At 44.5% G+C, this 17,014-nt stretch overlaps 1 protein-coding gene across 1 annotated transcript in view; it reads right to left on the bottom strand.

Annotated features, from left to right (window-relative positions):
• The window catches only part of LOC117460614 (receptor tyrosine-protein kinase erbB-4-like), a 116,897-nt gene extending 100,419 nt beyond the window's left edge, over positions 1-16,478 (bottom strand). The window contains exons 1-2 of the mRNA XM_071205056.1: positions 16,388-16,478; positions 14,633-14,784 (exon numbers count right to left, since the gene is read on the bottom strand). Of these exons, the coding sequence (XP_071061157.1) occupies positions 14,633-14,784; positions 16,388-16,391 (156 nt within the window). The 5' untranslated portion in view covers positions 16,392-16,478. The remainder of the gene's footprint in view (positions 1-14,632; positions 14,785-16,387) is intronic.
• Positions 16,479-17,014: the final 536 nt, after the last annotated feature.

The following is a 17,014-nucleotide window of genomic DNA, read 5'->3' as shown; positions in this document are numbered from 1 at the left end:
AAGGTTGAGGGAAAAGGGAGGGGGACACATACATTGGAAGAGAGGGGAAAGTATAACGACAGCATTATAAAATACAGGAGATGGGACACATGGTGATTATGGCTCATTTCCATACACTCTGCCAGCGAGTCAAGGAGAGTGCAGCGGCGCATGTCAGCGGCCGTCTCTCAACAGTTTGATCCGATTGGAGCGCCGGCGCAATCTGACTCCTCCACAACGGCAGCAAAGTCAATGGGCGGGCAGGGGCCTGTTTACCAATTCGGTCCAACGAGCCCTGGAGGAGAGGGATGCACTCCGTCACCTCGTGCAACTGTTTGGCTGCTAAGTATGCTGAGAGCACTCAGGTGTGACATTCACCATTTTGGAGGAATCGAGGCCTTTGAGAGGAGGGCCATTGACTTTGAAAGGAATGAAAATCCTGGTGCATGAAATGTCACGGTGGAAAAACGCCTGAGTCATTCACTGCAGGTATTTGTTGAGATTGTGTGGGAAACATCTCAAGTCTGTGGACAGTGCCCTGAGGTACTCCTGTGAGATGCATGAATAGGGGGAGAAGTGTGCAGGTGGAGGGAAGGAGGGGCTTTTCCCCCTCACTTCAAATGTAAGGCACATCAAATGCGGACGAGCGAGCGTTTTGAACCCACACACTGCTTTTCATCTCAGCGGCGCTCTGCGGTTTGAAATCCATTCCGCCTTTAAGGTGTTTTAGCTTCTCCACCCGCACATTAGGGAAAAGGAAAGTTCATTTCTTGCTCAGCTCGATCACAAGATGTTGGGTTTTCAGTGGAGGGGTTTCTACTGAATCGAGTGACCAAACACCTTGAAGCCTGATATAAGTTGCATTTAAATCAGGAAAAAGGTCATGACGTTTTTGTTATAATTGATTGAATAATAAAAGAGTTCACTCATCTTCAAGTACTTTTTAATCTTCCTTTTCTTAATTTAGAGTGGTGCAAGAGGTGGGAAATGAACCCTTGTAAGTGCAATGTCCTTAAGTAACAGTTTTAAAATATTAATTGACACAGGCAATGACGTCTTTTAAATACCAGTGTGCTGTGCTGTGTCTATGTTGGATCACAATCACTCAAGTCGCCACGAGATACGCTTTTAGAATCAAACTCTGACAGGTTTCAGTTTCAATACCGCCAGCGAGTGTTGACAATGACTTTGGGATGACACGGTGGTAGGTATGCGTGTGTGTGTGTGTGTGTGTGTGTGTGTGTGTGTGTGTGTGTGTGTGTGTGTGTGTGTGTGTGTGTCCAGGGGTGTGCCTCCAGCAGCAGCTGTGCTTCTGGCTTTCGGCGCTGATATTTATTGTCTCAGACAGCCTGACAATCTCATATGAGCCCGCTTCATGAGCGCCGCCTGTGAGGCGTCTGTGTTGTCAAGACGCATTTACAGTAAAGACCCTGACTTGGAAATTATAATTACCAAAGGAGAGGATTCTGCCGCACATTAGCAGGCAGAACTAAAGCAGTGACAGTGCAGTATCTGTGAAAACACTGATACATAACTCATGAGCAGAGGCTGTTGTAGCAACCCGGCAACCGTCGCATGGCGTATCGCATTATGCTGTAGCCTTTGGGGACCCTACATAATGCAGTTATGTGACAAAGCTCGTGCACGTCAGCCACAGGCATGCTTCTGCTCGCTTGACAGTAAGCTATGGAGGGGGGAGTGTAGCATGTTATCTCCTGTATCTCATATTTAAGTCACCTCATTATTCATGGTCATCCGAGCTTAGGACAGAGATTTTGAGAGCTGGCAGGATCCCTCGGGGGAGGGTCCAATCAGATACATGGGGGGCCCCGGCGGACTCCAGGGAGAGAGGGAACGAAGGGGTGGCTGAGTAGCCTCCGAGGCCCAATGTCAGTGCACTCCTCTGGGAGAGAAAAGGTGCTTAACGGCCCTTCCAAGTGATTGATGATTGGCCCGGTGCGGCGGTAGGATGCAGCCAACGGGAGACAATGCAAGGCTTTGCTTGGAGAATCAATTTGCGGCAATGGGAAAGAAGACAAAAACATATGAATCGCCATTCCAGAGAGTTTTGAATGTATATCAAATAGAAGTAACAGGTAATGGTTCTGTTACAAAAGGTCATCAAGGACATAAATCATGCCTGGCCTCACAAACTTCTCACAACATGCAACGACATTCTCCACGAGCGATCCCACTAAACAGTATACTGCACTTCAATCTATTTTCTTCAAATTCGTCTTTGCATACACCAACACTATAAATGTATGCAGGCCACGTAGCCGGGCAGCTGTGGGACCGACCATGTCAGGTTTGATCTGTCTTGTCTCTCTATAAAGTGTTGGTGCATTTAAGTGTGTATTTTTCTGCCATTCTGCCTTAGCAGCAAATGATGGCAGTGGCATCCTCAGCAGTTATGAAGCACACCACGTTTCAGCGCTACTTCCACAACTACTACTCTGGAATCAAATTGCCCTAATCGGAGATGGATGTTCTGATTTGTGGATGCATGCACAGCCGACATGCATGTTTTTTTAGAGTGGTTGGGTTGGCAATATAAATCAATTTGACTACATAAAGAAAGCTGAGAAAGCACACATGACAGTCACAACACTAGAGAGCTCTATTCTGAATATTATAATATGCAGCATGGCGGGGTTGAGGATTCATATTCTGCCTTGAAAAGTGAAAAGAAAGGATTTGCTTTTACAGAAAGTACATTAGCTCAGGCTGTCCATAGCGGATGGTATCTCAGTGTGTCTGCAATACAATATGTTCCCTTCGCTGAAGGGTAGTAGGGATCATCAAAAGGCAGCCTACGGCTTTTTACTTTTCAAAATAAAAATCAAATAGGATCTTCCCCACTCTGATGGATATTGATATCAGACGTGTGTGTGGACACCTTTTGGAAGGTGTTGAGGTATGGTGGCATAACACACTAGATTGAAGAATACATGTACAGTAAGAGGAATTAAGTATATCTTTCATTTTTAGCAAACAACTATCCTCTGACCTTTGAAGGCAGATTAAAGGAAACATTCGAGGATGTGGTTTCGGTATTAAGAACATCATATGGTGTCAATCCAGTTTTTGGATGCAAGACCCACTATTTAAACGTATAGCTCATTGAAAGAAATGTACCTCACGTACACATTGCTTTAGTTGGCTGACCTGACACGTTCTCTTGGCTCGTTTTGGCTTCTCTTTAAATAAAGTATTTTAAGATGTGAAATATATATGCCTGCATGTCTCTGCTCTTTTCGGCTTTAGGGGATTTTGGGTGCAATCCTAGCTGGATCAAGAACCCCTAAAGAAAGGGAAAACATGACTTGCAAAAAGAGGAACAGCACTAAACTGTTATCTGCACAATGTTTTCAAATTCCGTTGTTTTTTTCTGAGACAAAGAAGCATGTTTTCCAGACCTCTGGTAAGCATCCACCAACACGGTGGATTACTATGCATGACACACATGCAGTACTCTGGAGGCATACTGTTGAGGAGTATGGGAGATGAGTATATGCAATATGCATACATATCTCCAGAACATGAGCAGTACACTAGGCCAGTGGTTCCCCGACCTGGGGGGCGCGTGAAGCTATTGCAGGGGGGGGTGTCTCTCTTTGCAGCCGTGCACACAGAGATCCGCCGGTGGAGAACATAGCGTTCAAAAGTGACGATCTACAGAGCTCGATGTGGTCAATGCTCGCTTGCCATAAGTATTTTCGTGGAGAGCAATCTGTCCACCTGCTGGCCAGAAGGCATCATATTCATACGGAGAAATGCACCGTTTTTACTTCCTTAACTCGGAGTTCTGTTGCCCCAATTACGTGTAACGTGGGAGAAGTACTCGGATCAAGTGTTTAAGTGAGAGTTGTATACTGCAGGGTAGCTTGTGAATTGAATCCACGTGGACCTAAAGTCTGATTTAAGAGTTGATTATATTTCACATCATTAATCCAGATCTGTAAAGTAACTGAATGTATTGAATGCATGTAGTGGAGTAAAAGTACACCTCTGTAGAGGAGCAGAATTACAAAGAAGAAAAAGTGGAAATACTTAAGTACCTCAATAAGTACAGTACTTGAGTACATCTACTTACTACCACCACTGCAGGTATTTTATGTGTGCTAGCAGCCCATAATCCACACATATACATAACATGAATCAATGTGAATTCTGTTTCTATTTGCTATTTTCTTAATGTCTTTCATTTTATGTAAAGCACTTTGAATTGCTGTTAAAGAACCGGATCGATAAGCACTATTTGTAATTGTTTCGATTAGGCCTCATTATTTCACATCTGCCAAGACAAGCACTTTTGTTCATGTTTAATCCATAATATAATTATATAATTAGATATGTTTGTCTTGTTATTATTAGCAGAGAAAATGTAATGTTTTTACAACTATATACAATTAATTCTACCAATCTCCGTGGGAACCGGATTAGGGGGGGCTCGGAAATATTTCAATTACACAAGTGGGGCCTGACTGAAAAAGGTTGGGAACCGCTGCTATAGGTAACCACTGCACTAGGTGATATTAAAGAGGACGGACTTGACTAATGGAATCATTTAAGGACAGAAAGAGGAAGTAATGCGATGGAACAGGAAGACACATTCACACCCCGCCCGACTCGTGAGTCATTGTGGATGGTGTCACTAGCTCTGGGTGAATCCGGAAGTTTCGTTGCTGCTTTTGTCGTGTCTCTGCAAGCGCTACATTGTTTTGCTGAGCTGACACAATCAGCCCGTAAGCTCCAATCAGGCGGCGCTTCTCAAAACTAAAGAACAAGACTGAGAGTGGAAAGCTAAGCTCGTGGCTCTGTCACTATGACAATGCTAACATGCAAATGGGAAATGGGAGGATCACCAAAGCTGTAAGGATTCATCATCAAGGGACCGTGAACGTCTGCACAATGCCAACACTTCTGATTTGGGGCAGTGTGCCGATCCACGGAGCGCCAAAGTGGGAGAGAACTTCCCTCAGAGAAGGATTTAAAGACATTTATTCATGCGATTTGTCAAAAGAATGTATCATCTTCGACATCTGTATATTTGTAAGTACACGTTTAATGGCATTTAGGTGCTTTCTAATACCTCTAAAAGGAAACCTAATGCTGGCTAAAAGGAAAGAGTACGAGTTTTATTACATTTGAATAACTGAAATATTCAGAACACAATAACAGCCTTCTTATTAACAATATTAAAATGTCATGGTGGTATACTATATAAGCGCAACGGATGAAAGAGAAACACCCCTCTGCACTTACTATCAAATAAACATGGTGTTGCACTTTAGGGAGAACTTGGGTGTAATGCAATTTAAGGATAATCATTTGAATATCAGCTTTAAAATGTGGATTTACATTCAGTTTTGTTGACGAAATAGGACAAAACTATAGAATTATTGTAATCCTAGAAAAAGATTGAATACGATTGAAATATCTTTAGAACATACTTGTACTTGCTACACAAGTAGGGAACGTGGACATAGAGACACACTGACCTAGCTATGCTCACACTCACACTCACACACACACACACACACACACACACACACACACACACACACACACACACACCACACACACACACACACACACACACACACACACACACACACACACACACACACACACACACACACACACACACACACACACACACACACACACACACACACACACACACACACACACACACAGTAAATGTCACTGAGGAACGCAATCTGTCCCTTCCACTCGGTGTAGGCGGAGCTGCCTTCTCCCAAAGCCAGTTGCGAGGGGCAGATATTAAAATGGCAGTGGGGGAAAACATTTACATTTACACACACCCATAAATTAATGTGCCACTGAGATGCATTTTGAATAACTGAGAGGGGGTCAAAGGGAAGGTTTGGAGCTAAATGGCAGGGCCGGTGTTGGAGGGCGGGGGAACTTTACATCTCAGTAGCTGCTAAGCTGAATAAGACGAGAGGACGACACAAGCAGGTTTAAATATGAAATATGTCCCATTTGAACTTTTTGGAAAGTGAACCGTATAACAAAGACAACATAAGAATTCAGTTGATTCATGATATTTGTATCTATTTAATTATCTAACGGAAAAGAAAGGAAGCGTTTTTGCAGTGTGTGCATTTTGTGAAATGTTTATCACCAAAGTAACTCGAGGGTACTTCACCAGATATTCATTCACGATTTCTTTCTGCTATCACAGAGAACAACTGCTCTCTAGCACAAACCCTCTTTGTTGTATCGGTCTCTTTGCGTCTTGTGCTCGTATGATTCGCCTTGGAATAATAATGCGTGCAAATGTAAAACCATCAAACAACTTTTTCATGCACATTACTTGCAGCTTCTACCCAAAGATGCCACCTTAATCAGCAGCAGAACTCTGATGGAATTCAACTGTTATTAATTGCAATGTTCAGAACATGCTATAATTGTATAATTCACTACGAGTCACACAATGTGTCACATGACAAAGGCTGCGGCTATGATGCACGGCCTTCTAAAGGGAAACATGGTTCCCACATGTCGTTGAAATGTTGGCTCCTGAAAAAAGTCACGATTAGACATTCAGAGGGAGAACACATGTTATTTGGTAAGGGGCGGGACATCTCTAAGCGGTTGACCAATCACAACAGAGCAGATCTAACCAATCAGAGCAGACTGGGCACTCGACTATAAACACAGTAACTATAAACCGTAAAGTCTTCCTCAATGGGAAGTGTGTGCTTTAAGCTCTCATTATTCATCATCTGTAAATACAATTAAAAAAATGAATCACTTGGATTTAACTTTTGGAGACATTGCCATTAAACGCTAGTGGCAGCCAAGGGATCATTTTAGGAAGCTTTTAAGTAGCGCTGTCTAATAAAACGGGTTTCACCTGGTAATGAGATATTACAGGTGTGAGAGAGGAGAGATGCCACAGTGTTTAACGGTCATTGAGTCAGAGAGAGGGGGATATTAACTGGATGGCTTGTAGAGGGGGGGGAAGATGCCACCGGAGCTTTATACATTCCTCTCGGCCCGTGCATCTGCCACCATAATTTGTGATAATGACGGCCTCCCAGCAGGGCCACTCTGCGCCGAGTGATTCCGAATTGATTTAGTGCATTAATTACGCCCCTGTTACGCCGGTGTCATGGACAATATTTTACAATTTGATAAGCACAAGACGCGCCGTGGGATCATTTTTGATGAATTGCGAGGGTACGGTCGCGGCGAGCTTTTATGGTCGTACCTTTTAATTTAAACGGTAATCACTTTCTCCCCTCGCGCCGCGGAAGCAGCAAGATTTTAATTTCACCTCCGAGACCTATGCTCCGCACCGTGTCGGCTTTGATCAGGCGGACAAAAAGAGGAGGCGCACACACACACACACACACACACACACACACACACACACACACACACACACACACACACACACACACACACACACACACACACACACACACACACACACACACACACACACACACACACACACACACACACACACACACACACACACACACACACACACACACACACACACACACACACACACACACACACACACACACACACACACACACACACACACACACACACACACACACACACACACACACACATGCGGATGCTGAACACAAGCAGGTGTGTGCATGCATGTGTTTCAGTGGACATGCATAACATTGGCTTTAGAGTGCGTGAGTGTGCATTTAAACTGGCCCTTATGGACCTCGCTCGGCATCCAAACAACATCTCTCCGGAGCTGCAAGCTTGACACCCAGGGGCCTGGTAATGAGCAGGAGCAGATTCTCCGCCGTACCACCCACTGAGACCCCCCGGGGGCAGAAGACACCCCGACATCCTAACTGTGAGGCTGCAGCTCCCACGGGAGCCAGGTTCAACCGTTTCCTGAAAGTTGTCAACTCTGTAAACTTAAAGCATTGAAAGAAGAGGTTTTTCTGTCCCGAAGTTGACACCCGATGGACACACGAATATGGAATTGTGAATTTCGCACGAAGATGGCCCCGAACCACACACGAAGGCAACGTTTACATTACATTTAAGACATACAACTGCAATGAAAGTACCAAAAACAATTATGTTACAGTACTATGATACTGTACTGATATCTTCAGACTTTGTTCTTTACTTTATCCGTCTTTATATGTAGAAAATTACGTTTTCTCCGTAATGTTGTTTCCATAGCAACAACAACTTCCTGTCAACTCTCCTTCAAAATAATATATTATATCCTTTTTAGTTTCACAGAACACAAATTGGGTTATTTACATAATATGTTTACATGTTTGTTGTGCAATAAAACAACCCGATGGACACACGATAAAGGATGTTCAAATTCGGCTGTGATCGTAGCAACATCGGGCCATTCGTGAGGGCATCTTAAGCCATCGTATGACCGCTGGCGAAGTTTCCCAGGCTCCGGCAGCAACTTCGTGAGCGGAGGCAAAATCTTTGGCATGCCAACAAATTGCCGAAGGACCTTGCGAAGGTTCATTTTCGTGTTGAATTCGTGTGTCAATTTTGCCCTTCGTAAGGCCATCGTGAGGGCATCTTGTTATCATCGGTGCCATCGGGCATTCGCCCCGATCAGAGTGAGGGCGAATGCACCGATGATAACACGAAGATGACATGCACGATTCGACAAGATGCCCTCACGAGTGCCTTACGAAGTTGCCGCTCACGAAGTTGCTGCCGGAGCCTGAGGAACTCCACCGGCGGTCATACGAAGGCTTAGATGCCCTCACGAACGGCCCGATGTTGCTACGATCACAGCCGAATTTGAACATTTCCTTTATCGTGTGTCCATCGGTGTCAATTTTGGGACAGTGTGACAGGGGCTTTAGGCAAAACATGGTTTTCCCAGAGGGCCGGCTAGCCAAGTGGCCAGGTCAGGAAGATTAAAAAACAGAGCTCTACTGTTCTTAAAAACAAAAATGAATACTTCTAAAAGCCAGTATGAAAGCTGAGAAAGCTGATTGAAGAACACAATCTGAGTTCCGTCAATGCAGTCTGGCTGCTGCTAACATAAGGTGAGATGAAGGCATTACAGGACACTGTAATGTATGCCTTAGTAGGAATTGTTCCTCTTCCTTCCTTCCTACTGAACAAGCAATGCAGCAGCAGCAGCAGCAGCAGCAGCAGCAGCAGCAGAGCAGACATGATGACTGCATGTGTGAGCAGCACCGGATGAAACAAAGCCCTTTTATCCGTTATAGCTTGTGTGTGTCCGTTTGGCCGAGCCACTGATGGGCAATCAAAAGAACACACAGAGGCGGAATGACAGATCTGTCCATGTCCATCCGTCACAAATCAAGATGTGTTCAGTTGTTTGTTTGTGTCTCCTCTGTATGGCCTGAGGGGAGAGGGAGGGGGAATCCGTAAGTCTGAGCAAATTGTCAAATCTCTGCATCAGGGACTTAGAAGAAATGTCAATGTTCTACAAAAGTTTCAAAAACACATTGTCAATTGATATTTCCAACAAATCATGTAAAATAAATGGTCAGATAAATGTTTTCCTCTATTTCTTCAAACTCCATAAGAAAAAACTACCGTACTTTTCGGACTATAAACCGCGACTTTTTTCCCATTTTTTTTGTACAGCTAACGGCCACTAGGGAACCTCCTAAATCTATGGATTTTACACGTAAAATTAACCACCTTTAACTCTATGGGCTCTATGACCGGTCCGCGCCCGCCACCTATAAACGGCGGGCTCCAGACAGCAGGAAAAGCTGGAGACCGGAAAAGAGCGAGACAGGTCGCGCGCCAAAGTAAAAGTGGAACCGAGAGACAGAACGAGAGCAAGGCAGACGGACAATTTAGCTGCTGCGGCTTATATGCAGGTGCGCTTGATAGTCCGAAAAGTACGGTAGTTGTTCTTGGCAGTATACAGTATAATAAGAAATACTTTTCCAACTTCTCTCCTGGTCAAATAACTCTCCAGTGAGATGCTGTGCTGTATGCGTCTTCTCGTGGATGTCGATGCCTCCATTGCCCCACAATTAGCAGGATATGCGATACGTCGGGGTGGGTGCCACAGCGATCTGGCAGGGTGCTTGGCTGGGAGCGATCAGGGTGCTAATTTCCCGCCGTTAAAAGCTGTAATTATGCCGACGCTGGCAGGCGCACGGGCAAGGCGCTAACAGGCGGCCGTCCCAACCTTTTATGAGCTCCTCAGCTGGTTCAGAGGCTAATGAAACTGTACGATCGGCCCGCCCCCTCTCCAGCCGTCGATCGGGATCACGGCGTTGTTGTTTTTCTCGCTGAAAGCCACGGCGGCAGAATGGAAACATTTATAAAGAGCAGGGACACAGAGAGAGGCAGAGGAGCACTTGACCTCCTCGCTAGCCTGTCCTCTTCCTCTCTTTTAGTAAGTACCATCTCTCACGGCGAGGGGACAGCTCTCTCCTCACCCTAAAAGGCCGGCAGCAGTACAGAGATGGATGTATTGCGCCTATTGCATCTAGTTCCCCGAGCCCACCTCAGAGACATTACCTATAACACGGGCCTTCATCTTCCTTCTCACCACACCTGGAAAAGCATGGCTTCACACAAAGTATGGGGGCCACTGATCATGAATGGCAAACACAGCTGAAGGACATACGTGGGTGACAGAGTGGCGTCTGACTAACTGCCTCACGGTGAGTGAATAGTCCCTCTCAGTCGGTTGGAGGAGCGATCGGATGAGAGCTGAGAAAGGACGCACAGAGAAGCCCTAATCGGTGACTGACACCCTGATCTCAAGGACATACAAGGGCGAAGAAACGCCAATGTGGAGTCGAGTCAAACTGGTGGAAAGTCATGTCGTGATAAATGAACACACCAACCTCAGATAAGCGACCATTTTCCTCTGCTAGCGTTTCCTGTAAACTGTTTATAACTCATTTCAACACGAATAGATAAGCAGCAGAACAATAATCTTAGAATGTCACTTTGTATGTAATCATAACAGATTGTGCTCTTTTTAGCCTCTTAAATATTGGTAATGCTTTATGTTATGGTTTCAATAGCTTAAGTATCTAACCTTTTTCTAAGCCAATCAGATTGAATGTATATTAAAACTAAAGAAAATGCAGATGTTCTGTTATATGGATATTAGTGCAAGAGAAAATTGGTAAATTCAAAATATATAGATCTTACATTTTTATTTTGCATTGCCATTAAAAATGTATATTTAAAATCACATAATTTAGAATTGTTAAGGCTTTTGAAAGATTGCTTTAAGATATTTAACTACTAATTAAGTCCTTATTTTAAGATAATTAAATGTAATTCCTTACTATAACTATAAGCATCAGTTAACACTTTTATATCAAATAACTATTCGGTTTGCACAAAAGAAATGGATGTAAAGACCTCCCTCTGGACTGTCCCCCCCCAATACTCTACATCTACACGGCAGCATGCTCCAAGTGCACAGAGCACACGCTGGTAGCTTGCTAAGCATACGAGGCAGCGGAGCAGAACAACGCACGCCTCCACAATACATGTCTGAGGGTGCGCGCTTTGAAAGTGGCTGAGCTGCAGAAAACACTTTCATTTTGCAGCCGAAACGCAGCCCGAGGAGAACGGGATCCTTCCGGAGTGTCTCCTCTCATCCTTTCTTATGCTCCCCTCTGTTGCCTTGGCTGTGCTGACATGTCCGTATGTCGCCATCGAGAAACAAAGCTGTTTTTCTGCATGACTTCCCGCTGGTGTGCCAGAGATAAGCTCTGCAAAGAGAGTCTCTGTCTACATGTATAACAACCGAGGGACATCCATCTCTCTTTATGGCTGGTCCACAACTTTAAACACAAGCATGCGTTTCCGCACACTTCCTGTCTCCTCTCAGCTGCAGCCCTGGCACGGCGCCCTATCCCGGGCAGATTGATCCGGCTTTAATGAAGAGTCCTTCGGCCTAGGTGACATCATTAGCTGCTTGTGGGCCGCCGCGAGGCCACTTGGCACGGCTCCCCTGCTTCTCTTGACAGGCAGGCAGAGAGGCGGCGGCCAGAAGAGAACACGGAGAGGCGATGCCCTTCACACACCTGTGTTCACACAGTAATCCGTCTCTGAAACAAAAGCGCAGTAGTGATACGGTGTGAGGGTACAGGTGGGTGCATTGGTGCTTTCATGGTGTATTGTCATGACTGTGCACATAGGGAACAATGTACACGTTAAACTCCTACATCTCCTAAAGTTAATTATGACACTAAATCAATTCCCAGAAAGAAACTAATCCGTACGATAACCGTTCCCCCCTCGGACCTATGTGAACTGCAACTCAACAGGTTTGGCATTAAGCTGGACTAAAGCCACACTTTATTGCGCTTTTCTTCTCTCGCACTCTCTCTCCGTCCACTAGTGGAGAACGAAGGGGAAATCACAGGGATCGGCTTTGGATGAAGTCTGGAGGCTGCAGATCCATCTCATCCATCTATCTGTCAGCATCTCAGCAGGCACAGCAACACCGAGCACGCCCCTGCCCTCAACCCCTCTCCTCTGACACACACAGATATATGCAGACGCAGACACACACCCCCACGGCACAGTGGCTAAACATTGTCATTTTAGCGCAGCAGCTGTTTTTCCAGGCCATAAAAGCAACAGCCCCTCTAGCGCTATGCTCCCTCCTCCCTCATCTCCTCACTCTGTCCATCCAAGTGTCCAAACGGTGCATACCTCCCCGGCTGCTGGTGTAACGTGCACTAACGCTCTATGCACAGCCTGCAGCTCACAGTGTGTGAGTCTGCGTGATGTGTCTGCCGTCGTTGACCTTTGAACTCACACATATGAGTCCAGGTGCAGATGCTGAGAGTCAGAATTGCAGAATGAACAAAAAACAACATAATGAAAGCTGAGGAGTTATAAATAGTTATTTATAGTTTGAAGAGTGACTTGTGAAAGCTTCTATATGTGATGTCAATGTTCATATCGTAAAATCAGGGTTTCTACGACTTGTACGACCATCAAAGTCAAGGACCTTTCAAAGACCTTCCAGGTACAATTCTGTCCAAATATTTAAGACTTAAGAAAACACAATTCTTTATTCAATTCCAATTGTTTCATAATGTTAAAAAACATTGTTTGGCCCTTGTGAAACACTTACTTCAAGGACTTTAAATACTTTCCAGGCCTCATTTCCTAAAATTCAAGGATCCAACGTAATTCAGTAAAAACAAAATAGTTGCAATTAAATAAATAAATATTTAAGCACCTTCAGTCACCATTATGTCTATCTTCCAAAACGTTCTAACTTACTTAAATTAATTTAAAAGGTGTTGTCCGTGACCACACAGTGTACGTCTTAAGAATGAGGGCGGAGTCGCTCTGATTTCTCGCAACCAATAGCGAGATTGCTTCAGAGTTTCCATGGCAACCCATTATCCTGAATCCTGACCCCCCCTCTCATCCACTTACCAATCCCCCAGATGCCTAATTGTTTCCCTAATGATGCTAGGCCTAATGGGACTGTTTATGGTATTCATTTGATAGCACTGGCCCAGTAATTAGACTGCACCTCGATTCATTAAACAGCAAGGGGGGGGGGGGGGTGCCTGGTGGAACGTACAGTATACACACGGCACACGGGCATTATGTCCTGATGACACACACACACACACACACACACACACACACACACACACACACACACACACACACACACACACACACACACACACACACACACACACACACACACACACACACACACACACACACACACACACACACACACACACACACACACACACACACACACACACACACACACACACAGACCTGGGAGTGCAGTGCGTTCCAGAGGACTGCTGATGGTACTTTACATTCAAAGTGCTGCTCCTTTGCCTCGCACACGTTCCCTCCCACAGTCAATCCTATACACCTCTTATCATTAGCGCTCTTGTATAGTGTTGCAATGTGCAACAGCTATACTTAATATTCAAGAGCGATCTGAATTCTAAACACACCACAGGCCGGTTACATTGTGTAACACACTCTGCAAAGACAACATCGAACAACCATGCTGTGAATGCAAATGTGAAAATGGCCGACTTTTGGCTCTTCAAAGACTTATCTAACTTTTCTGTAAGTATTCACAATCATCAGAATACTTAATAATTCATCCCAGGAATCCCAGGGAATCATATTAACGAGTTGCTTAATGTTTGAATAAATAAATGCATAAATGATTAAGTGGAATACAAATAGTAAAAATGTGCAATAAGTAAAATGCATCAAAAATGTATACAAAAGTTAATTATGCAAATAGATTTTTTTCAAAAGCTTTTTGATTGATTTAAGATATTCTAATATGAATTACGTCCTTATTTTAAGATGAATACATTCTTTTATATGACATTACAATTAGATATTGATATGTCACCATCAATACAGGGCTTTTAACACATTGTTCCACCAGTAACAGCATGGTTTGGTTGCATCCCTCTTCTGCTTCCAACTGTTTCTCTCTGTGTCTCTGTCCATGGTGCTGAAATACCCAGTTTCCCACTCAAACGCTCATCTTTCTGTCTGTCTCTGTCCATGGTCCTGAATTCCAGTATTAGTCCTCTCCACAGTGTCGAAGCATTCTTTCATTGCCTCTCTCCACCCATACAGTGACCTCATGCAGTCGTGGGTGGGATGTTCTTACCTTGAGGAAGGAGAGGTTGCGGTTCCGATCGATGCTGGTGATCTCCAAGTTGCCCATGACCACCTCACAGTTCTCGTAGAGCTTCTTCAGGGTGCGGTACTGCAGGTCCAGGTCCGACAGAGTGCTCAGCTTGTTCTCAGTGCCGGGACAAACTGGAATGGGAAACATAAATAAAATGACGTCAATTTAGCACGCAAGCGTTTGACGATAAAGCCGAAAAGTCAAGTCTGAACACAGCTAAAAACAACAAATTGTAAACGGCCGCCGGTTCAAGTCCCAATCAGACCAAAGTGTGGATTGGTATATGTACTGTATAGGATTGTGCATGTGTTCATGTGTGTATTGTGCCCTATGTGTGTAGTGTGAATAACTTAATCTCCCCTCAGGGATTACTAAAGTATCTTTCTTTTTACTTTAATTATTTCTAAGTCTTTTCCCTCGAAAACTCATTTTCTTTGAGTCCACTTACAGAGATATAACACCAGACTGTACATGCATGCTTCAATGACTACTGTAGAGCAGAGTCTCGAAGAAACGTTAGAATCAGTCTGAGAATGAATGGAGAATAATGGGCAAGAAAAGATAAAAAGGAGAGAGATTCCGGCAGGGGGGGGGGGGGGGGGGGGGGATTTCAGGATGAAACCCATGCGCGAGAGACTAACAGAAAGGGAAGAGATGAAGGACAGAGGGAGTGGTTGTCGAGGAAGAACAGGTCGGGAGATTACGTAAATTGCTAAAAGGGGGGCAGACGTGACCCTCGAGGAAGGAAGCTCCGACAGAGGAGACTTTGGGGGGGGGTGAGAGGGGCGGCTATCATTTCTCCGAGGCACTGACCTACAGTCTGGGTCGGGCACCGGCACACCGTTTAATCAAAGATATTCAAATTGCATTGGATGACCTTTACGGAGGGGTTCCACTCGGAGACTTTGTACGCGGCTGACAACATTACAAGACTTTGGAGATATTATGAGAGTACAAACTGCTCCATCGGCGTGTGGGAAGGAAGGGCAATTAGAACGTTGTAGATTTTCAGCCAACCACAACAATTATGTACGCACAGGAACACAGATATTGCTTCCAACAGCCCTCAAGCAAACGTGACTTTACCAATCCATGCTAATGGCGTGAGAATCACAGCACATGTGTGCAGACCTGCGCTTGTCATTCTAACCAATTAGAAAGACATGTACTGGTAAACGTTCTAATCGAACACGGACGAATAAGCGACTCCAAGAGGGAAGATCTCCTCCAGGCCAAATGCACTACTCGGTGTTCAAATGTGGGAGAACTATTTCTCTATCAACCCTTGATTGCATTTGGGCCCAAAATGTTACGAGGTACTTCAGGGTCCACGCGTCATTGGTCCGCCAAACTTAATGAAAAACCGTGCTTTTTGTATTTCTGCTGACAAACAGACAAACCAAAAGGACAATGCGGAGGCAAGTCTGTCATGTGTCCCATTGTAGTACAGGTCTTGATGCCGTGAAAAGACACCTGTCAGCTAACACTACCGCCTTTTGGAGAAGTGAAAAAAACACGTTATCCTTCTTTAAAAGCGACTGTTAAAATTCAAGAAAGCCAAACTAGGCTGAACAAAACTAGGATAACAAATAAACTCTAGCAAGGACCAACATGGTACCTTTGAATCCTGACCTTAATATATCCTACCAAGAACCTGAGACAAGAATTCTGTGAATGTCTGTGCAGCGAACTAATGCAGCAGCTACCCCTGTAATTAGTTCCTGGTGTACCCACCCATTAAGCGCCCCCGTCGCTGCCAGGCTCTCCAGCAGTCAGTCAGTCAGTCAGCTCCCCTGCCTCCGTCTTGCCACCATCTGCTCCGTTCAGCTGGCACCGTCGCCACGTTACCGCGGGCACGACCGGCGGCTTGTGTGCACCGGGATGGAGTTCGGCTCAATGTAATTAAACTGCTCATTAAAGTTTGTCAGCGGTTCAACGTTTCACCTTCTTCTTATAATCATATCATATAATAATTCCTTCGGGCTTAACATGCTGAGCCAAACCTTATTCAAACTTTAGGGAAGATAACGTACAAGAGAAATATGATTAGAATATATCAGTTTAGAAAAAGTGAATAAAAAAGGAAAATAATTACAAAATGCTGGATTATTTAAACAGCATTTTTAGGGTGCTACTTCCATGATTTACACATGTTTTTAAATATAAAGGTTGTTGGCAGCACAGGGCATAGTCAAGAAAGGACTTGCAAACGGGTGCAGTGTCTTTCTTTGAATAAAGACACTATAATTGCATTTATTGTGTTTATGAAAACTACAAAAGCAGCAACATCAACACTTGGTACGAGTTTGGTTTGAGGCTAGAGAAGAAGCGTTCTTCTTTTGTTGTATTACGTTAAAGAGA

The sequence above is a fragment of the Pseudochaenichthys georgianus genome, chromosome 2 (assembly GCF_902827115.2).
Source record: "Pseudochaenichthys georgianus chromosome 2, fPseGeo1.2, whole genome shotgun sequence".
In the NCBI taxonomy this organism is placed as follows: Eukaryota; Metazoa; Chordata; class Actinopteri; order Perciformes; family Channichthyidae; genus Pseudochaenichthys; species Pseudochaenichthys georgianus.
Note: the sequence above shows the minus strand (reverse complement) of the source record. Positions and strands in the feature narration are given on the sequence as shown.